Raw genomic sequence first — 27,293 nt, forward strand, 5'->3', positions numbered from 1 at the left:
GCCTCACTCCCTGGCTTAGACTCACCTCCCGCGCTGCGGGCCGTGGCTGGGCCTCCGCGCATAGCACACCGGGAATTGTAGTTTTCTCTCGGCGTGCTCATGCCGGAAAGGGGGGGCGGTGGGACTGCGTCTCCCAGAGTGCAGCGGGGCGGGCGAAGGAAGGCAGGGGGGAAGGGACAGTCGGTCGCAGACCGCGCTGGGTTGCCGCCGCCGCCGCTGCCGCCATCGTGCCAGCCCCTCGGGTGAGTGTCGGGGCCAGCACGCCGGGGCGGGGGCTGGGCCGCAGGAGCCGCTCTCCGGGCTGCCGGGACGCTCCGCTGAGAGTCCCCGGGCGGCCCCTCCCCTCCCCCCCCCGGCGGCCCGAAGCCGCGCGGGGCCCGGGCCATGTGTCGAGCGCGGCTCCGCCTCCCGCCGGTCCTGTGAGGCGGCGGCCGGGGGGAACGCAGAGAGAGCCAGCCAGGCGCCTATCTGGGCCGTACCGTGCTGGTGGCTGCTGCACTGGCCTGCGCCATGGCCGGGCCTTTTTCTCTAGTCGGGACCATCCGGATGGGGCCTTACGGCCCCGCCCCGTCTAGCCTGGCCCGGCCTGCGCGAGCCCCGCAAGCTCTGCAGGCTGGCTAGCGGGCAGACCCCAGTCCCACGTCCTGCTACCCACCTACGAAGGATCCGGGGATGGGCAGCGCCACCCGGCCCGCTCCAGAGTCAGCATGGGTAAGGGCGCCCGCCTGCCGCAGCCGGGGCTTGGGCCCCTCACCCTGTTCCCGACCATAGCCCGGCCGGGGTGTAGGTGAACGCCCCCTGCTTGTCTGCCCCTCGGGAGTGTACGTTTATTACCGCTCCCTCTGTGGAGCCCGTACTAGAGTTCTCGCAGGGAGGGCAGGGTCAGGGAATATGAGGCGGGAGGGGATTCCACTGGAGACTTTACCCCTGCCTGGGCCTGATGGGGTGAGGCGGCTCCTGGCGGGTAGGCCCAGTCCACGCCCTTCTCTATCAGTGACCAGGCCCCAGCGGCAACATAGAATTGCCCCGCAGGAGAGGATGACTTCGTAATAATGGGATGTTAAGGTGGGACTTAAGGCACGGGAAAGTAGAATTCAGTCCTGAGGTTCTTGAGCCTAGTGCTAAACCAAAACCTGGGCTGGAAGGGGCCTTGGTGTGGAGCATGTAGATTTCAGACTTTGTGGGGCCCTTGCGAAGCCTGGGCGGCAGAACTAGGGCTGGAAGCTGCAGAAAGTCTGGCTTCCCCTCACTTGCTTGCTCACTTCCCAACAACTGGAGCCGCCTATAAACAGGCAGGAACGTGGTTGCTTTATGAAATTGCCCTTACTGCTGCCATCAGAGACCCTACTGAGTTCTGGGAGAAGGGTTATCTTTGACCAGAGAATACTATCCTGATAGCCTTTGTCAAGGCGCTTCTGATTGAGAGATGGTAAATTTAGGAACCAGTCCAGAGAAGATCTTGGAACTAGGGGAGACATGGCATGTAAAGCCTTGATTTCTCTGAGCCGCAGTCTTTCCAGAGACTAAAGAAGCAGCTCAGGCCTGGCGCGGTGGCTCACGCCTGCAATCCCAGCACTTTGGGAGGCCAAGGCCAGCGGATCACCTGAGGTCAAGAGTTCCAGACCAGCATGGCCAACATGGCGAAAGTGCATCTGTACTAAAAATACAAAAATTAGCTGGACGTGGTGGTGCACGTCTGTAATGATAGCTACTCAGGAGACTGAGGCAGGAGAATTGCTTGAACCCGGGAAGTGGAGATCGCAGTGAGCTGAGATCACACCACTGCACTCCAGCCTGGGTGACAGGGCAAGACTCTGTCTTAAAAAACAAAAAAATGCAGGGCCGGGCGCGGTGGCTCAAGCCTGTAATCCCAGCACTTTGGGAGGGCGAGACGGGCGGATCACAAGGTCAGGAGATGGAGACCATCGTGGCTAACACGGTGAAACCCCGTCTCTACTAAAAATACAAAAAACTAGCCGGGCGAGGTGGCGGCGCCTGTAGTCCCAGCTACTCGGGAGGCTGAGGCGGGAGAATGGCGTGAACCCAGGAGGCGGAGCTTGCAGTGAGCTGAGATCTGGCCACTGCACTCCAGCCTGGGTGACAGAGCGAGACTCTGTCTCAAAAAAAAAAAAAATGCTGGGTATGGTGGCGCGCACCTGTAATCCCAGCTAGCTACTCAGGAGGTTGAAGCAGGAGAATCGCTTGAATCCAGGAGGCAGAAGTTGCAGTGAGCAGAGAGCATGGCACTGCACTCCAGCCAGGGCGACAGAGCAAGACTCCGTCTCAAAAAAAAAAAAAAAAAAAAAAAGCAGCAGCTCAATCTCTGCAGCCCTGGCCTCAGCAGGAAGCAGAATATCAGGGCTCTTAGAAGGGCTGATTGAGACCCAAGGTGAAGAAGGCAACTGCCCCTACATTTTTTTTTCTTCCCCCTTGAGTATTTTCCCAGGTAATGTTTTTCTGGTCATTTCTGGTCACTTCTTCCAAGTACTCTTGACTTACATGTTTTCTTGCATATGAATTGCTCTGCCTAGTTATTTTCCCTGGTCGGGAAGAACAGGCAAGGATGCTGCTCAGATCTTACCAAACCCTGCCTTCTCTCTGGATTTAACTTTCCTAGTCCATATTCTGGCCCATGAGGACATGGAAATCAGGTTCATCCAAGAGGGACTACCCACAGGACAATGAGGTGAAATCTAGAACTAGAAGCAGTTATTTCAAGACTCTGTAGATTGTCTGGGTTGCTACTTTCTAGGACACAGATTTCAGGTGAGCTGGCTTATGGCTCTGGCTTAGTTTGCGTATTTCGTGGCCCTGGGTGGCTTGACCAAGAGAGTTTTTTTTTTGTTTGTTTTTTGTTTCTTTAGAGACAGAGTCTCGCTCTGTCACCCAGACTGGAGTGCTGTGGTGCACTCTCGGCCCACTGCAACCTCTGCCTCCTGGGTTCAAACAATTCTCCTGCCTCAGCCTCCCAAGTAGCTGGAACTACAGGTGCATACCACCATACCTGGCTAATTTCTGTATTTTTATTAGAGATGGGGTTTCACCATATTTGTCAGGCTGGTCGAACTCCTGGCCTCAGGTGATCTACCTGCCTTGGCCTCCTAAAGTGTTGAGATTACAGGCATGAGCCACCACGCCTGGCCTGTTTTTGTTTTTTTGAGACAAGATATTGCTTCGCCCTCCAGGTTGGAGTGCAGTGGCTCAGTTGTGGCCAACTGTAGCCTCGACCTCCCGGGCTCAAGTAATCCTCCCTTTCATTCTCGCAAGTAGCTGGGACTACAGGCATGTATTACTACAATAAAAAAATTACAAATTTTTTATTTTTTATTTTTTTATTTTTTTTGAGACGGAGTCTCGCTCTATCGCCCAGGCTGGAGTGCAGTGGCCGAATCTCAGCTCACTGCAGGCTCCGCCTCCCAGGTTCACGCCATTCTCCTGCCTCAGCCTCCCGAGTAGCTGGGACTACAGGCGCCCGCCACCTCGCCCGGCTAGTTTTTTGTATTTTTAGTAGAGACGGGGTTTCACCGGGTTAGCCAGGATGGTCTCGATCTCCTGACCTCGTGATCCGCCCGCCTTGGCCTCCCAAAGTGCTGGGATTACAGGCTTGAGCCACCGCGCCCGGCCTATTTTTTTTTTTATTTATTTATTAGACAGAGTCTTGGTCTTTCGCCCAGGCTGGAGTGCAATGGCACGATCTCAGCTCACTGCAACCTCCGCCTCCGGGGTTCAAATGACTCTCCTGCCTCAGCCTCCCGAGTAGCTGGGACTACAGGGGCTCGCCACCACGCCTGGCTATTTTTGTAATTTTAATAGAGACAGGGTTTCACCATATTGGTCAGGCTGGTCTTGAACTCCTGACCTCAGGTGATCCACCTGCCTTGGCCTCCCCAAAGTGCTGGAATTATAGGCGTGAGCCACTGATCCCAGCCTAATTTTATTTTTATTTTTTGTAGTGATGTGATCTCCATATATTGCCCAGGCTGGTCTCAAACTCCTGAGTTCAAGTGATACTCCCACCTCAGCCTCCCAAAGTGCTGGGATTACAGACGTGAACAATTGCCGAGTGATCACAAGGGTTTTCTTCAGGGTGAAAAAGATACTTTTCCTTCTCCAAGGTTACTCAAGAGTAGGAGGAATTCAGGTGCCTCCCTCTCATTCCAACCTCTAGAAGTTTCCTGTAACTTCTTTGTCTGAGGTCAGCTAGCCATCGCTAGGCATCCTGATCCTGATAATTCCTTAACGTTTCTGGAACTTGGCAGGCCATCTAGGTCTCAGATAAAAGAGAAGTACCCTGAGGTTCTCCAGGATCTGTCTGCATCCTCTGTTCATGTAAGGCTGACTTGGAAGTGGGACCTGGCATGCGGTGGTTGGGATTTGGCTGCACAAGGATGAGGTGGGATATCAAGATGCTTAAGTTCTCAATTAGCTCAAAATTATGTCCTTTCATGTATAGAGGCCTATCTGCCTATCACTTTTTTTTTGAGCCAGAGTCTTGCTCTGTTGCCCAGGCTGGAGTGCAGTGGCGCCATCTTGGCTCACTGCAATCTCCGCCTCCTGGGTTCAAGCGATTCTCCTGCCTCAGCCTCCCGAGTAGCTGGGGTTACAGGCACCCACCACCACACCCGGCTAATTTTTGTATTCTTAGTAGAGATGGGGTTTCACCATATTCGCCAGGCTGGTCTTGAACTCCTGACCTCAAGTGACCACTCACCTCGGCTGCCCAAAGTGCTGGGATTACAGGTGTTAGCCACCGCGCCTGGCTGAGCCCATCTCTTCTCTCTGAGCCATGTCTTGTTTTATTCTGCTGCCTTTGGAGTTGGTGGTTTGGGAGGGGAAGAATTACTTAAGAGAGACACAGCCTAGGCAGGGTGCGGTGACTCACGCCTGTAATCCCAGCACTTTGGGAGGCCAAGGCGGGCAGATCAGGAGGTCAGGAGTTCGAGACTAGCCTGGCCAATATAGTGAAACTCTGTTTCTATTAAAAATACAAAAATTAGCCGAGCATGGTGGCGGGTGCCTGTAATCCCAGCTACTTAGGAGGCTGAGGCAGGAGAATCGCTTGAACCCAGGAGGAGGTTGCAGTGAGCCAAGATTGTGCCACTGCACTCTAGCCTGGCGACAGAGTGAGACTCTGTCTCAAAAAATAAAAGGAGACACAGAATTTTTTTTTTTTTTTTTATACTTTAAGTACTAGGGTACATGTTCACAACGTGCAGGTTTGTTACATATGTATACATGTGCCATGTTGGTGTGCTGCACCCATTAACTCCTCATTTACATTAGGTGTATCTCCTAATGCTATCCCGCCCCGCCACCCACGACAGGCCTGGTGTTTGATGTTCCCCACCCTGGAGACACAGAATTTTCAAATTTCAGAACTAGGCCGGGCGCAGTGGCTCAAAACTCCTGTAATCCCAATACTTTGGGAGGCTGAGGAGGGTGGACCACTTGAGGTCAGGAGTTCGAAATCAGCCTGACCAACATGGAGAAACCCTGTCTCTACTAAAAATACAAAAATTAGCTGGGCGTGGTGGTAGATGCCTATAATCCCAGCTACTCTGGAGACTGAGGCAGGAGAATCGCTTGAACCTGGGAGGTGGAGTTTGCAGTGAGCTGAGATGGTGCCATTGTACTCCAGCCTGGGCAACAACAGCGAAACTCCGTCTCGGAAAAAAAAAAATTCATAACTAGAAGCCACCTTATATCAAAAATTCTAGGATTCAGCACCAGCTCCGAAGCTGGAGCATCGCTTGAGGCCAGGAGTTCAAAACCAGCCTTGTCAACATTGCAATACCCATTTCTACAAAAGAAAAATAAAAAAATAGCTAGTGTGGTTATGGTGTTGTATACCTGTAGTTCCAGCTGCTCAAGAGGCTGCAGGAGGTCAAGGTTCCGTGAGCTATGATCATGCCACTGCACTGTAGACTGGGACACTCCAGCAAGACCCTGTCTCTAAAAAAAAAAAAAAAGCTAGGATTCCCTTAATGAAGCACTGGTATCTTTTTTTTTCTTTTTTCTTTTCACCCAGGCTGGGGTGAAGTGTCACTCTTGCCCAGGCTGGAGTGTAGTGGCACAATCTCAGCTCACTGCAACCCCCGCCCCCCAGGTTCAAGCGTTTCTCCTGTGTCAGCCTCCCAAGTGGCTGGGATTATACCCGCCTGCCATCACACCTGGCTAATTTTTATATTTCTAGTAGAGATGGGGTATTGCCATGTTGGCCAGGCTGGTCTCAAACTCCTGACCTCAGGTGATCCGCCCACCTTGGCTTCCCAAAGTGCTGGGTTTATAAGCGTGAGCCACCATGCCTTTCTTCCTTCCTTCCTTTCTTTCTTTTCTTTCTTTTCATTTATTTATTTATTTGGGACGGAGTTTCGCTCTTGTTGCCCAGGCTGGAGTGCAATGGCGCGATCTTGGCTCACTGCAACCTCCGCCTCCTGGATTCAAGCGATTCTCCTTCCTCAGCTTCCTTAGTAGCTGGGATTACAGGCATGTGCCACCACGCCTGGCTGATTTTATATTTTTAGTAGAGACAGGGTTTCTCCATGTTGGTGAGGCTGATCTCAAACTCCTGACCTCAGGTAATCCATCCACCTTGGCCTCCCAAAGTGCTGGGATTACAGGCATGAGCCACCGCGCCTGGCCTTTTTTCTTTTTAAAATTTTTCTTAGTGTACATCAGCAGCCTTTTTATTTTATTTTAATGAGATAAGGTCTCACTCTTTCACCAACAGCGAGACCCTGTCTTTATTTATTTATTTATTTATTTATTTATTTTATTTTATTTTATTTATATTTTTTTTTGAGATGGAGTCTCCCTCTGTCGCCCAGGCTGGAGTGCAATGGCGTGATCTCAGCTCACTGCAAGCTCCGCCTCCCGGGTTCATGCCATTCTCCTGCCTCAGCCTCCCAAGTAGCTGGGACTCCAGGTGCCTGTCACCACGCCTGACTAATTTTTTGTATTTTTAGTAGAGACGGGGTTTCACCGTGTTAGCCAGGATGGTCTCAATCTTCTGACCTCGTGATCCTCCCGCCTCAGCCTCCCAAAGTGCTGGGATTACAGGCGTGAGCCACTGCACCTGGTGCTAGATGCTGTCTTTAAAATAAATTAAATAAATAAAAACTAGCCAGATATGGTGGTGGGTGCCTATAATCCCAGCTACTTGGGAGGTGAGGCAAAAGGATCACTTCAGCCTGGAAGTTCAAGTCTGCAGTGAGCTGTGATTATGTCACTGCTAAAGTGCAGTGATGCCATCTCAGCTCACTGCAGCCTTGACCTCCTGGGCTCAAGCAGTCCTCCCACCTCAGCCTCCTGAGTAGCTGGGATTACAGATGCTCACCATCACGCCCGGCTAATTATTATTATTATTTTTGAGATGGAGTCTCACTCTTGCCCAGGCTGGAGTGCAGTGGCACAATCTCGCTCACAGCAACCTCTGCCTTCCAGGTTCAAGTGATTCTCCTGCTTCAGCTTCCTGAGTAGTTGGGACTACAGGCTCCCGCCACCATGCTCGGCTAATTTTTGTATTTTTAGTATAGACAGGGTTTCACCATATTGGCCAGGCTGGTCTCGAACTCCTGACCCTGTGGTCCGCTCAGCCTCCCAAAGTTCTGGGATTACAGGGCCACACCTGCTAATCTTTATATTTTATTTTTTAGTTTTTGTGAAGACAAAAGTCTCACTATCTTGCCCAGGCTGGTCTTGAACTCTGGGCTCAAGTAATCCTCCCTCCTCAGCCTCCCAAAGTCCTGGGATTACAGACGTGAGCCACCGTGCCTGGCCAAGTTATACAACTTTTTGTAGAGATGGGATCTCACTGTGTTGCCCAGGCTGGTCTCAGAACTGTTGAGCTCAGGTGATCCTCCTTTCTCAACCTCCCAAGTACTGGGATTATAGGGAACAGCCACCACGCCTTGTCTGTTGTGCGTGGCCTTCTTTTTGAGATGGAGTCTCACTCTGTCACCCAGGCTGGAGTGCAGTGGCACGATCTCAGCTCACTGCAACCTCTGCCTCCCAGGTTCAAGCGATTCTCCTGCCTCAGCCTCTCGAGTAGCTGGGACTACAGGCATGCACCACCATGCCCAGTTAATTTTTGTATTTTTAATAGAGATGGGGTTTCACCATGTTGGCTATGATGATCTCGATCTCTTCAACTCTTGGTCTGCCCACCTCGGCCTCCCACAATGCTGGGATTACAGGCATGAGCCACCGCGTGCCTGGCCTGTGCGAGACCTTCTAATCCCTTTCCTGGAGCATGGGTTTGTGGCTTCTGCTCCTTTCACTGAGACCCTCTTATGGTCACTTTAAGTGCCCAATAATTGTTCCTGGGGTGGTACCCATCAGGGGATCTTCCCAGGCGCCAGACAGGAATTCTCCACAGAGGTGGGAGGTTCAGCAGATCTGGTCAGGGAGGCTCCTTGGATGTACCTTCAACAGATGGCCGTTGCCTGGGAGCTTACAGAGGGAAGCCAGAGACAGCAGGGACTTTGGAAATACCAATAGTGCTTGCTTTAGAATGCAATTCAGACCATTTTCCTTGAGGCCTCCGGGACAGAGGAATAATCCTTTTGGGGTAAGGGGAGTGAATCCAAAAAGTTTTCCACAGAATGGACATCGAAAGTTGGGCATGATTTCTTGGCCGGGCACGATGCTCACACCTGTAATCCCAGCACTTTGGGAGGCCAAGGTGGGTGGATCATCTGAGGTCAGGAGTTTGAGACCAACCTGGCCAACGTGGAAAAACCCCATCTCTACTAAGATTCCAAAAACTTAGCCGGGCATGGTGGCAGGTGCCTGTAATCCCAGCTACTCGGGAGGCAAGAGAATCGTTTGAACCTGGGAGACTGAAGTTGCGGTGAGCCAAGATCGCGCCACTGCACTCCAGCATGGGTGACAAAAGGAGATCTCTGTCTTAAAAAAAAAAAAAAAAAAGTTTGAGCCGAACCTTGTGCTGGGTGCTGGGTTTTTTTTTTTTTTTTTTAATGTTTAATTAATGTTTTGATAGGGCATTTGAGAATGATGTTTGTGTGTTTGCAGTTCAGTTTGAGTTGGCTACCCCTTTTCTAGCTTTGAGATTCTGTGATTCTCTCTTCCTTTGATCATGTATGGCAGGAATTCTTAAGTCCCTCTCTCGGGGAGCCAGCAGTGTTTGGATTATCCTTGGAGTGATTTAGGCCATGTAATAATATTCACCCTCTTTTTCCTCACCCTATCAGCTGGAGTGTGCCCTCCTGGGCAGAATGCTTTGCTTGGGTCTGGGTTTGGCTGGGAACGTGTCTTAGTGGCCAAGGGAGAGGGACACGAGGCCCAGGGTGGCCTGCCTAGGGACCCCAGGGCTCCTACTGCAGGGTGACCAGTGGCCAAGAACTTCTTTTCACTGCCTTGGGCGTTACTCATTTGTTGCTGTACCTGCTGTGTGCCAGCTCCCTAAGCCCCCAGGCTGGAGACAGGGCCGCTATGGAGATGGGGAACTTTCCTCATGAGAGAGGGGTTTCTGGGGTACCTGGGAACTGAGGGCTGTTTGCCCCAGTGTCTTCAGTAAACTGGAGGAATTTTGGAATGTTTGTTTCTTAAAACCTCGAATGATTCCATCAGAGCCAGTGGGTCTCCCCAGGGCAGAAACTGGAAAGCTTGTTGCCCCAGGAAGGAACTCTGTGTGGAGATACTGGTTCCACTTGGAGGTGGTTTCAGGACTACGAGAATGCAAATTCTGATGTCTCTAAGGTGTAAAGGTGCTTTGACCTGCTGAGTAGGTGCTCAGGTTCTTCCATTCTAAGGCTCATGGAGCTTGCTGATTTCGTAGGGGAAGACAAGGCCTGGGCTGCATTCCTTGCCACCCGATTTTTTTTTTTGAGGGGTTGGGGAAAATGAGAATAACTTTATTTCATTGCGGGGAGTGGGCAGACGTCCAGCCTTAGAACTTCTGGAACTGCTTCTTGGTGCCAACGGCCTTGGTGCCCTTGAACACGATGAAGCGCACTGTCTTGCTCAGGGGCTGGCACTCACCCACTGTTATATTGTGGCCAATGTGGACGTCCCTGAAGCAGGTGGAAAGGTGTATGGACATGTTCTTGTGCTACCTGATTTTGTCACTTAGGTGCTTTCTGCTACTCCACATTGGCTCTCAGCTGTTCGCATCTTGGCCGGTTTTTTTTTTTTTTTTTTGAAGACAGTTTCCCTCTGTCGCCCAGGCTGAAGTGCTGTGGTGTGATTTTGGCTCACTGCAACCTCCACCTCCCAGGTTCAAGCAATTATTTGCCTCAGCCTGCTGAGTAGCTGGGATTACAGGCACCCACCACCATGCCCGGCAAATTTTTGTTGTTTTTTTTTTTTTTTGAGATGGAGTCTCACTCTGTCGCCCAGGCTGGAGTGCAGTGGCGCAATCTCGGCTCACTGCAAACTCCGCCTTCCGGGTTCACACCATTCTCCTGCCTCAGCCTTCTGAGTAGCTGGGACTACAGGCGCCTGCCACCACACCTGGCTAATTTTTTGTATTTTTAGTAGAGACGGGGTTTCACCGTGTTAGCCAGGATGGTCTCAATCTCCTGACCTCATGATCCACCCGCCTCAGCCTCCCAAAGTGAAATTTTTGTATTTTTAATAGAGACAGGGTTTCGCCATCTTGGCCAGGCTGGTCTTGAACTCCTGACCTCGTGATCCACCTGCCTCGGTTTCCCAAAGTGCTGGGATTACAGGGGTGGGCCACCGCGCCCGGCCCAGTTTTGTTTTGTTTTGTTTTGTTTCTTTTTGAGTTGGAGTTTCACTCTCATTGCCCAGGCTGGAGTGCAGTGGCACGATTCTGGCTCACTGCAACCTCTGCTTCCCGGGTTCAAGCAATTCTCCTGCCTCAGCATCCGGAGTAGCTGGGATTACAGGCACCTGCCACCACGCATGGCCAATTTTTTGTATTTTTAGTAGGGACAGGGTTTCATCATGTTGGCCAGGCTGGTCTTGAACTCTTGACCTTAGGTGATCCACTTGCCTTGGCCTCCCAAAGTGCTGGGTTTACAAGTGTGAGCCACTGTGCTGGCCCCATCTCAGCCAGTTTTGTGGACATTCTAATGCTAGCTATGCCAGTGGCTTTTTGTGGTCTTAAATTCTTTCTTAACCTCTTGGAGTCTTTGTTTCCTTGTCTATAAAGTGAAGATAATCATTCCAGCTTCACAGGGCTTGTTGTGAGACTCAAGTGAGAGAACACAGAAGTGTTTGACTCATAGGAGGTGTTCCCTCCACCACCCTGTGGACGCCATGGTCATCCCTTTATTCCCTGCTCTTCTCAATCTCAGCGTGTCACAACAGTGTTGGCCAGGCCACAGGAGTGGTCCCTTAGGGGTCTCAAGCCCCATTAGGGGAGCCAAGTCCATGTTTACCTGACCATCAAGTTCATAGCCTGAGGCTAAGTTCACGGATGGGAGCTGGGTAGAAGGAATGGGGCCCCAGAGGTCTTCTGAGTCACTGGGGAAAGGGAGGTTACATATGGAGTAAGTGCAGAGCAGAGACCAGAATGCAGGTCTTGGGATTCAACTGGGCCAGTCAGGGAAGCCCAGTGGCTATAGAACCCTCCCTGCAGGTAAAAGAGGAGGAAGGAGCCCTTAGGGTGCTGTGGGCACCTAGACCTCAGGTGACAGTCCCAGGAAAGGATTCTATCCTGCTCAGCCATCTGGGCTGATTTCACTCCATCCTTCAGGCAGGGGAGTGGCGGGCCACGCAGGTTACATTCCTGGTTCTAGGCCTACTCCATGGTGTGGGTGAGATACCTACCTTCTTTCTAGCTGTTGACCCAGTATTCACCTAGGAACCCGTAGTAACTCCTAACAGCTGGGTCCTGCTCCATACCCCATCATTTCCTCCTAACATCCTACAATTACTAATGATGGGACAGAGTCAAAGGGTCACCTAACAAGGGAGAGGTGGAGCAGGCTAGAGGCCAGGTCTTTGAGGGTGTGGCTGTGCCTGCTGTTCAGCCACAGTTGTCTGTCACATCACTAGGACCTTGGGAATGAGAGAGTATTGGGGCCAAGCCCCACTTGCCACATGCTACAGACAGATAGCTGGGTGGACAAGAAATAATTGTTTCCTCACAGCTTGGACAGAAGGTGTGGGTGGAGGGGAAGTGGGTCAGTAGGCCACTTGAGTAAAGTTTGCACAGAACTCACTCCTCCCCCAGAGAAGAAGGACTGGCTTCTCAGCCCAGGCTCTGACACACTCATGCACTTAGACGACAAATAGTTATTGAGGGCTGGGCCAGGTACCATGGGAACAGGGATGACTAGGGGTGCTTTGTCAAGGAGATAGACCGTAAACAAATACCAAAATGTGACAATGTCTTGCAGTGATAAGTGCTAAGAAAATAATACAGGAGGCAAAATGGGTAACTAGACAGCTACTTTATTATTTATTTATTTATTTTTTAATTGAGACTGACTCTTTATCGCTCAGGCTGGAGTGCGGGGCGGCATGATCTCGGCTCACTACAACCTCTGCCTCCCGGGTTCAAGTCATTCTACCACCTCAGCCTCCCGAGTAGCTGGGACTATAGGCGCACGCCACCATTTCTGGCTGATTTTTGTATTTTTAGTAGAGACAGGGTTTCACCATGTTGGCCAGGCTGGTCTCGAACTCTTGACCTCAAGTGATCTGCCTCCTCAGCCTCCCAAAGTGCTGGGATTACAGGCGTGAGCCACTGTACCTGACCACTAGACAGCTACTTTAGACCGAGTGGTCAGGGAAGGTGTGAATGAGGAGGTGACATTCGAGCTGGCACATATGTGACACAGGAAGGTCTAGAAAGTAGAGTGGTCCAGATAGAAGGAGCAACAGTTGCAGCGCCCTGCAGTGAGAACAGACTCAGCATGTTCCAGATGGAGGCAAGTGCCTGGTGCGACTGTAGAGGAGGGGAGGGAGTGGTAAGAGATGAGGTTGGACAGCCAGGAGGGCCAGGTCACCTAGGACAGGATAAGTGGTTGATACTTGAAGACAGGATAAGTGGTTGAGACTGTTCCAGGTGCCATGGGACAGAATGCATAGTAGCACCCCTTGTCAGACCATAAAATTAGTGGGGGACAGTTTTTCCTGAAAGACTAACACCCAGCAATGTCTTCCTGTCTAGTTGCTGCTGCTCTGCCTTCAGGATTTTTTTTTTTTTTTTGAGACAAGGTCTCGCTGTGTTGCCCAGTCTGGACCTCCCTGGCTCAAGCTATCCTCCCACCTCAGCCTTCCGAGTAACTGGGGCTACAGGCATATTGCACTATGTCCAGCTTTTTTTTTTTTTTTTTTTTTTTTATTCCTGTAGACATGAGGTCTCACTGTGTTGTCCAGGCTGATCTTGAACTGCTGATTCCCAAAGTGTTCGAGGGATTACATTTATGATTACGGGTGTGAGCCACTGTACCCCCAAGATACTTTTTGCACTCTGGCTCCAAGGGCTTGTTTTTGTTTTTGTTTGTTTGTTTGAGACGAAGTCTTGCTCTGTCGCCCAGGCTGGAGTGCAGTGGCGTGATCTCAGCTCACTGCAAGTTCCGCCTCCGGGTTCACGCCATTCTCCTGCCTCAGCCTCGTGAGTAGCTGGGACTACAGGCGCCCACCACCGTGCCCGGCTAATTTTTTTGTATTTTTAGTAGAGACAGGGTATCACTGTGTTCGCTGGGATGGTCTCCATCTCCTGACCTCGTGATCCACCTGCCTCAGCCTCCCAAAGTGCTGGGATTACAGGCGTGAGCCACCTCGCCCGGCCATTTGTTTGTTTTTTTGAGACGAAGTCTCACTCTATTGCCCAGGCTGGAGTGCAGTGGAGCGTTCTTGGCGCACTGCCACCTCCACCTCTCGGGTTCAAGCAGTTCTTCTGCCTCAGCCTCCCAAGTAGCTGGGATTACAGGCATGCACCACCATGCCCAGCTAATTTTTTGTATTTTTAGTAGAGATGGGGTTTCTCTATGTTTCCCAGGCTGGTCTGGAACTCCTGACCTCAGGTGATCCACCAGCCTTGGCCTACCAAAGTATTGGGATTACGGGCATGAGCCACTGCGTTAGGCCTTTTTTTTTTTTTTGAGTTGGAGCCTCGCTCTGTCACCCAGGCTGGAGTGCAGTGGGGCGTTCTCAGCTCACTGCAGCCTCAGCCTCCCGGGTAGATGGGATTACAGGTGTACACCACCGTGGCCAGCTAATTTAGTTTTATTTTAATTTAATTTTATTTTATTTTATTTTACTTTACTTTATTTTGTTTTATTTTATTTTATCTTATTTTGAAATGGAGTCTCGCTCTGTTGCCCAGGCTGGAGTGCAGCGGCACAATCTCCACTTACTGCAAGCTCCGCCTCCTGGGTTCACACCATTCTCCTGCCTCAGCCTCCCGAGTAGCTGGGACTACAGGCGCCCGCCACCATGCCCAGCTAATTTTTTGTATTTTTAGTTGTTTTACCATGTTAGCCAGGATGGTCTCAATCTCCTGACCTCGTGATCCGCCCACCTCGGCCTTCCAAAGTGCTGGAATTACAGGCATGAGCTACCATGCCCAGCCTGTTTGTTTGTTCTGAGGCAGAGTCTTGCCCTGTCACTCAGGGTGGATTGTAGTGGTAAGTTCACAGCTCACTGTAGCTTTTACCTCCGGGACTCAGGTGATCCTCCCACCTCAGCCTCCTGAGTAGCTGAGACTACAGGAGTGAACCACCATGTCTGGCTGATTTTTAGAATTTTTTGTAGATATGAGGCTTTGTTGCTGAGGTGCTTCTAGAACTCCTAGACTCAAGTGATCCTCCTGCTTGGGCCTCCCAAAGTGCTGAGATTACAGATGTGAGCTACTATGCCCTGCCTTGGGCCTGAGGGTTTTAAGCCAGGTTGGCTATCAGTCTCCCTGTTGGAAGAGTCCTTTCTGGGCTGTGCTTCAGGGCTGTGTTTTTGGTCTCCATGATAGCATGTGTGGGGGATAGCCACGACCGGTACCGATTTCAGGGCCCTCACTGCAGGCCGTGCAGATCTACTGGCATTCCCTGTGGGCTTCAGACACATGAGAATCTTTCTGTGTGCAGTCTGGAAGGAGTGACATGGTCTTCCCAATCACTCTCCTGCCTCGGGCTAGGATCTTTGTCTGCTCTGTCTGCTTTGCTGAGATGGTAGAACAGGGTTGTGACTTTGAAGGTTTGAGAAAACTGACATCATCCTCCATGAAAACTCCTGTGGTTTGGACTTTGGGCTTGATGTGGAACTCTTCTGCCTGAGGCCTTTGTTTGGAGGTGGAAGCCCTGGTTCATGACTGCCTTGCCCCTTTCTGAGAGAGCCAGGCTCAGAGGAGGGCTCTCACTGATGTGGTCTGTTTGTTTTTGTCTCCAGGCCCAAGTTGTCACTAGGAGTCCTGACTCTGGAGAGGCCTCCAAATCTGGTCAGTACAATTCCACCACCTATCAGCTGCTGACCTAGAGTGAGTTGGAGTTGGCTAACCTCGCTGAATCTCCTTTTGGTCATCTGTAACGTGGGGGTTGACTCACAGGGTGTGGTTACAAACAAGTGCACATAAGCTCTTTGCACATTTCTATGCCTAATATGCATTGGTGAAAATGAAGTGTTCACAGCCAGACACTGTTATTTTGAGTTTTGTTCTTGGAAACACTTAAAATTGGAGGATAAAAATGGGGTTTTTCTGTTGTCTAATGGGATCTCCTGGGTCAGAGGTTTTAACCTGGGATCTATGGCTAAACAGTTGAAAATTATTCACAAGGCTGGGACATCTCTGCCTCTGAGCAAATGTGTTGGGAGAGGGCCACAGTTGCTGAGACATTCTTAGAGGGTCTTTGTGCTCACAGAGACCTAAAGGTCAGCGAAGGCTGGTGTTCAGTGGGTGAGAGGTCATCAGAGTCTTTTCTGCTCCTCAAGGAGCCGGGCCTCAGCCTACGGACTGTTGAGGTGAAGCAGGAGATGGTGTGGTCAGCGGCCCTCTCACAAGAGCTGTAGGAGAAGCTGTCGTGATGGTCAGTTCCCAATCTAATGTGAGGCTGCCTCTGAGCCCGGGCTTTTTTTGTTTCTTTCCAGCCTATTACTTGTACAGTAAATGTGTTAGAAACAAGATCAGAGCTTGCTGGCTATTTTGGGGAACATCTTCCAGCCTGGCCTGGAGGATGTAAGAAGGGTGGGGATCGCAGGAGGGGACTTGCCTGTGTACAAAACACAGAGAACAGGCTTTCAGTAGGTTCTGTTGTGTCTGTGTATGTAGCTGGATTGACGTAGGAGGGAATGGCTAGAGAGATGGGCATGAGGGTGGATAGCCACCTGTGGAACTTAGGGGGTTTGGCCTTTAAGCAAAAGCAAGGGTGTTGTAGGGGAGGAACATGGTCAGCTTTGTGGTTTAGAGCTCAGGGATGCAGAGTTAGCAGAGAAAGAGATGGGCCTTGACCAGAGGACCCAGTGTCAGCACTGATGTACCAGATGAGCTTAGGGCAAGACCCAGCGACATCACTGGATGACGATGGATTCTGACAGTGTGGCTGTTGTGATCACTACGTGGAAATAAACACAAGACGGTGAAGCAGGCCTCAATCCACCTAGTTTTGAAGGTTCCTTCTCATTTTCTGGGAGCCCCTGATCTGTCCTGTTCCTCAGAGAGCTTACTCTTCCCCACTGTGCCCTGCCCTACCAGGCCAAAGGGTCCTTTTCTTCCTTTATTCCTCCACCCCATTTCCTTCTACCACTACTTCAGTCAAGGAGTTTTTGTATCAGAAAGTTATCACAGGCTGGGTGTGGTGGCACACTCCTGTAATCCCAGCACTTTGTGAGGCCAAGCTGGGCGGATCACTTGAGCTCAGGAGTTTGAGACCAGTCTGAGCAATATGGCGAAGCCCGGTCTCTGTAGAAAACACAAAAAGGAGCCAGGCGTGGTGGTGCTTGCCTGGAGTCTCATCTCCCTGGAAGGCTGAAGTGGGAGGATTGCTTGAGTCCTGGAGGTTGAGGCTGTACAGGGAGCTGAGATGGCACCACTATACCCTGACCTGGGGGACAGAGCGAGACCCTTTTCATGCTCCGAGACATTTGCTGATGCTGTTTCTTCTGGTTGGCATATCCTTTCTGAGGACTGCCCAACTTTGCTGTGAGCCAAGGGTAGAAGGAGACATGGCCCTTATCCATTCCTCCAGCTTTTCCCCTACCCTCAGAGCTCTTAGGCACTGGGTATGGCACCTTGGAAGCTGCAGCAGGGTCAGGGCATGTTGAGTGACTAAGCATAGCAAATACTAGGGTGGAAGGGGCAGAAATGCCAGGGGCGGGAGCTGTGCTCTGCTTTAGGTCCTCTAAGTTTGCGTGTGGGTACAGCCAGAGTCTGACCCCTTGGAAATGTGACCAAGACCACAGTGAAGACTAGATGATGGTCCTGTGCTTTCCCCACTTGTTGATTTGCTTCTTGGCAGAGTGAACTAGGATACACCTTGTGTTCCTGTGTGGCAGGCATGACTGGATCCAAGCTTTCTCCCCTGCTTGCTTTAGATTTTCCTGGACATTTCTTAGTCATCCCAGCACTGAGCTTCTATTTTTAGTGCCACTACCTCCTAGGGGACCTAAAATAAAGCTGGCTTAGCTTCCTGGTCCTTCATTGGCTTGAGTGTTGGTCACAGAGTGGAGGATTGGCTGTGTTGTCACTCTTCCCCTACATGATTCCTCCCCATTGGCTCCTCTGGCTTTGGGTGAGGTCACAAGGACTGGAGTGAGCTAGCACTTACCATGTTGAGCTGAGGGCTTTATCATGTTCCCTTAGAGAAGCTTCACAACCACTGGCACTGTCAGGTTGCCATCCCCATCTTACAGTGGTGGAGGCTGAGGCCCTAAGAAGGGCAGTGACTTGCATCAGATCCCACCACTGCGAATGCTTGTCTGCTGGGATAGAACCCACCTCCTCACTGCTTTAGTTCAGAGTCCTATTATTGGGACAGAGCAGGTGGGCTCCTCTACAGTCGGGGCCAACCACAGAACAACATGTGGGTCTGCAGTCAGGGGATCTGCAGCGAGATGTGGGCTTCCCTACTTGGAAAAAGCCTAGCAAAGCCCAAGCGACTCTCCCATCTGGGGCTTGGGTTTTCCATCCAGTATCCTTACAGCCATGGTCTCTAGTTGGGAGGGGGCCTCGCCTCCCTCTCAGAGACCCAAGAGAGACAGCTCCTTAGGGTGAAGGCAATGCTGGGATGAGGGGATATGAAGTGATGACACGTTTCCCTTCACAGCCTTCATCCCTGCTTCCCACAACCCTCAGCTTTCCCTCTGATCCTTGAACTTATGTCCTCAGCTCTGAAGTGGGTAGGAGTTACTCCAATCAATGAAGAAATATCCTAGAAAGGGCCAGGTCAGGTATCACCTGGCCTCAGGGAAGTAAACTGCCCCCATGAGACTAAGGGGTCACTTGCTATTTTTGTCAGAAGAGGGGCCTTGACTGGGTGCAGTGGCTCATGCCTGTAATCCCAGCACTTTGGGAGGCCAAGGTGGGTGGATCATCTGAGGTCTGGAGTTCGAGACCAGCCTCGCCAACACGGTGAAATCCAGTTTCTACTAAAAATACAAATTAGCTGGGTGTGTTGGAGGGTACCTGTAATCCCAGCTACTCGGGAGGCTGAGGCAGGAGAATTCCTTGAACCCGGGGAGCAGAGGTTGCAGTGAGCCAAGATCATGCCATTGCACTCCAGCCTGGGCAACAAGAGTGAAACTCCATCTCAAAAGAAAAAAGAAGAAGAAGAGGGACCTTGAGAATCTGCCCCCATCCTCACTGGGTCTTCCATCTGTCAGCATAGCCCTGGAACAGTGTTGGGGGCCTGAGCGCTGTAATACAAAACAGTACAGACACACAGATATCAGTTGTTCTGGGCTGTAAAGTGGGAAGAACAGCAATAACTCTGACCTTGCAGTTTGTTGAGAGGATTACATGGAAAGATATTGGAAGAGTGCTTAACTCCTCCCATAAGGACCCTCCCCTTACTGGGCTTTCAAGGGCCTGCTCTGACCTTTCTTTGTTGTAGATCCACCCTCAGCATCCCTCCTGTGTGCTCCACGACCCTGTCATCTATGTGTCTCATCAACCAAGAACTCAAAGGAAAAGCTGGGTCTGGTCCACCTCTGGGCTCCCAGCACTGGTCTGACTTGGGAGGGGTCTCCTATCGGTTCCCCAGGGCTTCTCCGTGTACTCTGAGAGAACAGATCTCAGCAAAGGACTCCAGGAAGGCCAGTGAGGGGTGGGGGTCAGTGGCTAGTCACCTACTTTTGTGGTACCAATGCTTCCCTCCTGGTCTCATTGGTCTTGCAGGTCTCCGTGAGGCCGGGTGACGCTCCAGAATGGGAGACAAGCCAATTTGGGAGCAGATTGGATCCAGCTTCATTCAACATTACTACCAGTTATTTGATAATGATAGAACCCAACTAGGCGCAATTTACGTAAGTTTCCAGCTCTAGGGCCAGAATAGGACCTAAGGGAATCAATCTGGATGTTGGGCGAGTATGTCCAGTTCACAAGTTTTGGCAGCCCTATCTGGACTGGCTACACCTCTGTATCTGAGCTTTTGTCCATGGGAGGGGTCTGAGGCCTGGCCCAACTAACTTGGTCTATACTTTTCCTTTTGTCAACTTCCACCAGAGTGGGAATCCTGCTATTCTGGGCAGGGTATTCTGGACTTGCCATTCCATGTGGCCAGCACTTGTCATGGCACATGGTTTTGGGTTGGGCAGCAATAGGCAGAGGTTGGGGCTCATGGTGCCCTCTGGAGGCAGCAGCCATGAGCATCCTCAGTGCAAAGCTGAGCTCTCCTGGAGGCCTGGGGTCCAGCTTCCTTTTGGATCCAAAGCTCCTGAATGCTCATGGGAAACAAATGGGGTTAGCCCAAGGGAGGCTGATATGTCATTTGACAAACCCTTCTATGCAGGCATTGTTCACTGCTCCTTTTTTGAGATGGAGTCTTGCTCTTTCACCGGGCTGCAGTGTAATGGCTCGATCTCAGCTCACTGCAACCTCTGCCTCCTGGGTTCAAGTGATTCTCCTGCCTCAGTCTCCTGAGTAGCTGGGATTACAGGTACCTGCCACCATGGCCAGTTAATTTTTTGTATTTTTAGTAGAGACGGGGTTTCACCAGGCCAGGCTGGTCTTGAACTCCTGACCTCATGATCCACCCACCTTGGCCTCCCAAAGTGCTGGGATTACAGGCGTGAGCCACCGCTCCCGGCGTTTGCTGCTCTTATAGTGGTGTTCATATACACCAAGAACTAATTGTATTTGACTCTGCCTGAGATTCAGTCACAAAAGTGTGATCAATCAGGCAGGTGAGCCTGATGGGGGTGATAGGAGTAATCCAGGCACAGTCTCAGAGCCTGACTGGGCTGAGTGTCCATAGTCTTCTGTGTCTGTCTCCAGAAAGTCAGGGTCCATTCAGAAATTTTGGAAAAAAATAAGGAAATCTTATTAGTGGAAGACCAATTCCAGCACAGATATTATTTGATTGTCATTATCATAGTAGTTTTTTTTGTTGTTGTTGTTTTTTGAGACAGAGTCTCACTCTGTTACCAAGGCTGAAGTGCAGTGGGGTGATCTCGGCTCACTGCAGCCTCTGCCTCCTGGGTTCAAGCGATTCTTGTGCCTCAACCTCAGGAGTAGCTGAGACTACAGGCATGCACCACCAAGCCTAATTTTTTTTTTTTTTTTTTTTTTTTGAGATGTAGTCTCACTCTCACCCAGGCTGGAGTGCAGTGGCGCAATCTCGGCTCACTGCAACGTCTGCCTCCTGGGTTCAAGCTATTCTTCTGTCTCAGCCTCCCAAGTATCTGGGACTACAGGCACATGTCACCACGCCGGCTAATTTTTGTATTTTTTAGTAAGAGATGGGGTTTCACCATGTTAGCCAGGCTGGTCTTGAACTCCTGACCTCAGGTGATCCGCTCGCCTCAGCTTCCCAAAGTGCTGGGATTACAGGCATGAGCCACCGCATCTGGCTACGCCTAATTTTTGTATTTTTAGTAGAGATGACATTTCACCATGTTGGCTAGGCTGGTCTCTAACTCCTGACCTCAGGTGATCGCCTGCCTTGGCCTCCCAAAGTGCTAGGATTTACAGGTGTGAGTTACCATGCCCAGCATAGAGTTTTTGAAAACCTGAAGTGATCTGACCTGAGATCCTGGCAATTCTGCCTCATTATCTCTCTTTCTTTTCTTTTTTTGTTGGAGGGGATGGAGTCTCACTCTGTCACCCAGGCTGGAGTGCATTTGTGCAATTTTGGCTCACTGCATCCTCCTCCTCTCAGCTTCAAGCAATTCTCATGCCTCAGCCTCCCAAGTAGCTGGGGTTACAGGTGCGTACCGCCATGCCCAGCTAATTTTTATATTTTTAGAAGAGATGGGGTTTCACCATGTTGGCCAGGCTGGTCTGGAATGCCTGACCTCAAGTGATCTGCCCACCTTGGCCTCCCAAAGTGCTGGAATTACAGGTGTGAACCACTGGCCTGATTATCTTTTTTTTTTTTTTTTTTTTTTTTTTGAGACAGAGTCTCGCTCTGTCACCCAGGCTGGAGTGCAGTGGCGCCATCTTGGCCCACTGCAAGCTCTGCCCCCTGGGTTCATGCCATTCTCCTGCCTCAACCTCCCAAGTAGCTGGGACTACAGGCGCCTGCCACCATGCCCGGCTAATTTTTTGTATTTTTAGTAGAGATGGGGTTTCACCATGTTAGCCAGGATGGTCTTGATCTCCTGACCTTGTGATCCACCCGCCTCGGCCTTCCAAAGTGCTGGGATTACAGGCGTGAGCCACTGTGCCCAGCCTGGCCTCATTATCTCTTAGAGCAGGCCTGAGCCAGAGAGTTAGCAAGGTCCTAAAATAACAATTTATGTTTATTACTTCATAATATTCAGCACATTACCCCTTTGAAGGTTAGGAAACGAAGACTCAGAGAAATAACTTACTAATGTCACAGCTAGTAAGTAGCAGAGGTCCTTTTGAGTTCTGCCCTTGAAGGCTGTGGAAGGGAAGATTTGAGGTGGAACTAAGCTAAGTGGGTTACATGTGAGATATTGCTTCTTGGTGGTAGGGCGGATCCCAGACTAGGCCTTGGGAGGCCTTGTCAGCCTCTATCTCTCCCTGACCCCAGGGGTATCCAGAAGGCTAGCTAGAAGGTCCACAGAGGAAGTCAGCCTGGGCGGTGGAAGGTGATGAATGTGGAATTTTTCCAAGTTATTTCTGATGACTTTTTTTTTTTTTGAGATGGAGTCTCACTCTGTCACCTAGGCTGGAGGGCAGTGGCGTGATTTCGGTTCACTACAACCTCCCCTTCCCAGGTTCAAGCGATTCTCCTGCCTCAGCCTCCTGAGTAACTGGGATTACAGGCGTGCGCCACCACGCCCAGATAATTTTTGTATTTTTTAGTAGAGCTGGGGTTTCACCATGTTGGTCAGGCTGGTCTTGATCTCCTGACCTTGTGATCCGCCTGCCTTGGCCTCCCAAAGTTCTGGGATTACAGTCATGAGCCACCGTGCCTGGCCATATTTCCGACACCTTTTGGGGACTGACACCACACAGCAGGATGGCTGAGCTCAGGCCACATGTAGCCCTCCCGGGCCTATGCATATCAGTGGCCGTATGACTTCTTAAATACAAATGGGAAGTATATTTTATTAAATAGTCTTTCAGAGCCTGGGTCCATGGGACAATGGGGTATACTTGAAGATGTTGATAGTGTAATGTTTGGGGGCTATACTCAGTCTCCCTCTTTAGACAGGGAAACTGAAGTGTGGCCACACTTCTCCAAGCAAGACCCTTTTCAGAGTCTTTCCAGGGCCTTAGAGATACCTATACTCTGAGGTCCCAACCCTGGGGTTTCCTGTGCATTTTTCAGATTGATGCGTCATGCCTTACGTGGGAAGGACAACAGTTCCAGGGGAAAGCTGCCATTGTGGAGAAGTTGTCTGTAAGTAAGGATGAAAGCCAGGGTGCAGGTGCCTCCTTTCCCACCTCTTCGGGCCTTGGTTCTCCCACCTCCCACTCTCTCTCTTGCAGAGCCTTCCGTTCCAGAAAATCCAGCACAGCATCACCGCACAGGACCATCAGCCCACTCCAGATAGCTGCATCATCAGCATGGTTGTGGGCCAGCTTAAGGTAATGGTGCTGTCACAGTGGTAGGGAGGGGTGGGCAGGCAGAGGAGAGTCTTGTGTCCCTGCTTTCCCTGTGGATGTGGCCGGCTTATCTAGGGACACCCAGACAAAGTGACTGTCTAGAGCTGCGTAGTTCAGTATGCTAGCCATTATCCACATATAGGTGGCAATTTTTAAGTTACATTAATTAAGATTAAATAAAACATACTTCTTTGGCTATACTAGCCATATAGAACATTTTTGTGACTGCAGAAAGTCCTATTGGCAGACACTGGTCTACAGCCTTTATCTGGAAAAGGGAGAAGTATTGGAGCAGGATGGGACTGGGGTGCCAAGCCACTAGGCTCTCACCTGCCCCAAGGTCAAGGTGGACAGGCCAGCTGGGTGTTGACAGGCAGTCCACTACTGCAGCCCTTGCTACCAGTCTTCAGGCCGGCTGCTGGCTCCTCACCTGCTGAGCAAAGCAGATTCCTGGAACGCCCTCCCTCCCTCCCCCCCCGCTTCCCCCCTTCCCCCCTTCCTTCCCCCCTTCCTTCCTTCCTTCCTTCCTTCCTTCCTTCCTTCCTTCCTTCCTTCCTTCCCTCCCTCCCTCCCTCCCTCCCTCCCTCCCTCCCTCCCTCCCTCCCTCCCTCCTTCCTTCCTTCCTCTTTCTTCCTTTCTTTTTCTTTTTTTTTTTTTGGAGACAGAGTCTCACTCTTGTTGCTCAGGCTGGAGTGCAGTGGCACAATCTTAGCTCACTGCACCTCTACCTCCCGGGTTCAAGTGATTCTCCAGCCTCAGCTTCCTGAGTAGCTGGGATTACAGCCGCCTGCCACCATGCCCAGCTAATTTTTTGTATTTTTAGTAGAGACAGGGTTTCACCATGTTGGCCAGGCTAGTCTTCAACTCCTTGACCTCAGGTGATTCACCCGCCTTGGCCTCCCAAACTGCTGGGATTATAGGCATGAGCCACCACCTGGCCTGGAACTCATTTCTCTTTGCATTTTCCTTTCTCCTTCTCAAGACCTGTTATTCTCAGAGACTTCCTGTGGTCCCGCAGACCTGCCAGGAACTCTCCAAGGACCTGCTGTGCTTCAGCCTATTAAAGCCAGATTCTGGGCCAGGTGTGGTGGTTCATGCCTGTAATCCCAGCACTTTGGGACTCCGAGGCAGGCAGATCACCTGAGGTCAGGAGTTCGGGACCAGCCTGACCAACATGGAGAAACCCTGTCTCTACTAAAAATACAAAATTAGCCAGGTGTGGTGGCACATGCCTGTAATCCCAGCTACTCGGGAGGCTGTGGCAGGAGAATTGCTTGAACCCAGGAGGCGGAGGTTGCGGTGAGCCGAGATTGCACCATTGGCACTATAGCCTGGGCAACGAGAGCGAAACTCTGTCTCTAAGTAAATAAATAAATAAATAAAGCAAGTCAGATTCTGTTTCCAAAAACACCCTTCTTCCCAAAAATACCAGGATAAATTGGCTGCCCCTTGGTCTGGGCTTGTGTCTCACAATAACATGGTCACATGCTCACTTTCTCTAGCCTAGCTGGGACAGGGCTTCCTGAGTCCAGAGTGGGTGTGTAGGTGGTCCTGTGGGCCTCTGCAGTGGACGCAGAGGCACCTGCTTTCTGGCCTGGACTTTCCTGTGTCAGTTTATCCTGCCTGTCCAAGATGTCTTGCTCAGTGCCTGCGCCTGAAGAGGGACAGAATTCAGGAGATCTCTGTAGGGAGTTCATTGCTCAATTTCTCAGGCAAGGGTAGTAAACACTGCTCCTTCCTACCTGGCTTCACGTTCTTCCTGGTGATTCTGTCCAATTTGGAGTTCCCAAACAACTGATTTGCCTCCTTGATGACGATAATTCCCAGAAAACAGGTGATGTTAGAGACAGTGCTGGTTAGCTAGGCTCCTGTTTCAACTAGGCCTCATCCTAGTTTTCTGCAGTTTGGCTGCAGGTTTCTTGCCTTTTTTTTCATCTCAAATACTGTTTATTACATGACAGGAAACATCATCAGATGGTGAACCTATGTTTTCAATATCGTTTGCAGTTTTTTTTTGATACTCTAAGTACTTGGTAAATACTATGGGATTCATTTCAAAATTGTGATCACTTGTGCCTGGAGGTATGTGCTTGGAGGCAGGTACATCCTCTGTCTTTGCTATAGCTAAGGGTGAATTATTGTGCAGTTTAAGCACACATAGCAGTAGGCGTGGCTGATTGTTGGCCTCCATGTGCCCAGGGCATTGTTTCATACATTATATCAATTCACATTCACAAGTACCCCTTGGCTATACTGGGATTTGAGTTCAGGACAGTAGGGCCTGATCCTAAAGTCCACATTTCCCTATTCTCCTACCACTGAATTCTCTTCCTGTTTCTTGATCCCCTTACTGAATCCTCTTCTCTCTCCTCACAGGCGGATGAAGACCCCATCATGGGGTTCCACCAGATGTTCCTATTAAAGAACATCAACGATGCTTGGGTTTGCACCAATGACATGTTCAGGCTTGCCCTGCACAACTTCGGCTGACCTCCTCTCAACTAGGCACTCATGCTGTTTCCTCCTCCCTCCTCTTCCCAATACTATTCCCACTCCTCCAGATGCTCCAAATATCATGCACAAATGAGCAGGGCCGCGGCGGGAGTGGGCGCAGTGCGCTGCTGCCACCGAGGTGTTGTGCATGATGTTTGGACGCTAGACTAGTTGCATCTGATGGGAGAAATTTGTGTTGTACCAGCGCATGCCTTGGAAAGACTTAAGTAATGCAAAAGGTTGTCCTTTTTTTTTTTTTAATCTACTGACAAGTTGCTCTAGTAACCCAAAGAAGTGAAGGAGAAAGCAGCTGCCTCACCGCCCAGACATTGATTTGTTCAGATGTTTCAATGCCTCATGATACAATAAAACCACAAAAATTTTCTTAACAGTTTAAATTGTTTTAATTAGTTTACTAGTTGGCTGGGCATCGAAAGCCACCCGGACCCATTGTCTGTCTCATGTCTCACCCTCCCACTTCTGCCCCAACTCTGAATACCTGTTTCAGGGAGAAACTGCTGAAGCAGCACTCCCAGCTAGCCTCTCAGAAGCCCTGTAGGGCAGTTCTCTCCCATCCACAGGGCGACTGGTCTTGGGAAAGCAGGCAGGAAGAGCTCAGGTCCGACCTGAAGCTTCTCTCACTGAAGCCTGTGCAATCAGTTCTGATACCTCCTGTGACTTCTGCTCTGGCGAGGTTCAGGACTCTAGTAGCAGGAGAGATGATCCTGAATCCTGTTGAAGCTGGAGAGGCCTTGGCAAAATGGCCCATCACGTTCAGGCCCTGTGGGCTGAGGTCTCAGCAGTATCAAGGGAGGGGTCTGTTGTATCCCCAGAAGGATCAGGATCATATCCAGGGTGCCCCACATACACCAAACCAGGCAGAGGGGCAGCTCAGCTCCTGTCCCATCTGCTTTGGATATCATTACCCAAAGGCAGGTAATCCGAAGAGCCAGCCTCCACTGCCCACAGAGCCAGGCCCAGTTGGGTTGGAGTATATAGGTCAAGAGCTGTGGAAGGAGGCAGTCTGTGAGGGACTCATAATTTAGGAGTCCTCACCCCTTAGAGCGCTGCAGGACATTGCCAGGCCTCTCTCTATTCCCTTCCTCAGCATACAGACTTCATGCTGTCTTCAAATCCCAGGGAGTCTTAGTTATTAGGGCAGTTTCTGCTTCTCCATTTTGGGGACAGAGGCCTTGCCCAGTACAAATGCAGCCCCCCCATCCCACAGACTTCTGGATGGTATAAACCTGTGGCAACGTAGCAACGATAGGCTAGAACCAAACCCAAGATTTGGGTCAGTGCCCTGTTAAGGGTTTTAGGATTGGTAAGGGCACCACAGCTAAATCTGACGTGTAAAAGGATACCCTTCCCCCGTCCCACTATGGGTGGAGGCTAAGGACCTCAGATCCCATAGATTGCCGGGTGACTTTGGGCACAGGGCTGGATGGTGTGCTGTTTGAGAGGACAGCATGCTCAGGAGATTTCAGTGGGAATGATCACTAGACTGATGTGTATTTGGGGAAGAAGGGGTGGGGAAGAGGTAGGTGCCTGCTGCCTCAAACCACCTTGTGTAAAATCTGCAATACAGCTTCTTCCATGTACCTGTGCCTGAACTGTCTGCAATAAAGAAGAATTTGTAAACTGTGGTTTCTTTCTTCCAACCTGAGGGTGCCAGGTGGGACAAGGGGATGCTGGG

At 50.7% G+C, this 27,293-nt stretch overlaps 1 protein-coding gene across 4 annotated transcripts; it reads left to right on the forward strand.

The window, feature by feature from the left end:
• The first annotated feature begins 112 nt into the window (after positions 1-112).
• NUTF2 (nuclear transport factor 2) lies at positions 113-27,238 on the forward strand. Of its 4 annotated transcripts, none has more exons than XM_010355076.2 (6): positions 137-242; positions 15,322-15,370; positions 19,262-19,389; positions 22,827-22,898; positions 22,988-23,086; positions 25,481-27,238. In XM_010355076.2, exons 3-6 carry the CDS (start codon positions 19,291-19,293, stop codon positions 25,592-25,594), a joined length of 384 nt encoding a protein of 127 aa, XP_010353378.1. In that variant the 5' UTR covers positions 137-242; positions 15,322-15,370; positions 19,262-19,290; the 3' UTR covers positions 25,595-27,238. The 4 variants fall into 4 exon arrangements, with proteins under 4 accessions (XP_010353377.1, XP_010353378.1, XP_030780486.1 ...); XM_030924626.1 differs by having other exon boundaries at positions 167-242; positions 15,322-15,409; XM_010355075.2 differs by lacking the exon at positions 15,322-15,370 and having other exon boundaries at positions 113-242.
• The last annotated feature ends 55 nt before the right edge of the window (positions 27,239-27,293 follow it).

This window comes from Rhinopithecus roxellana, chromosome 20, assembly GCF_007565055.1.
Source record: "Rhinopithecus roxellana isolate Shanxi Qingling chromosome 20, ASM756505v1, whole genome shotgun sequence".
Lineage (NCBI taxonomy): Eukaryota > Metazoa > Chordata > Mammalia > Primates > Cercopithecidae > Rhinopithecus > Rhinopithecus roxellana.

What these genes read in the sequence shown, in the direction of transcription:
- NUTF2 (XM_010355075.2), top strand. Translation starts at nt 19,291, where the DNA reads ATGGGAGACAAGCCAATTTGGGAGCAGATTGGATCCAGCTTCATTCAA. An exon ending in CCCAACTAGGCGCAATTTAC is followed by an intron (nt 19,390 to 22,826) that starts GTAAGTTTCCAG and finishes TGCATTTTTCAG; the next exon opens with ATTGATGCGTCATGCCTTAC. An exon ending in CCATTGTGGAGAAGTTGTCT is followed by an intron (nt 22,899 to 22,987) that starts GTAAGTAAGGAT and finishes TCTCTCTTGCAG; the next exon opens with AGCCTTCCGTTCCAGAAAAT.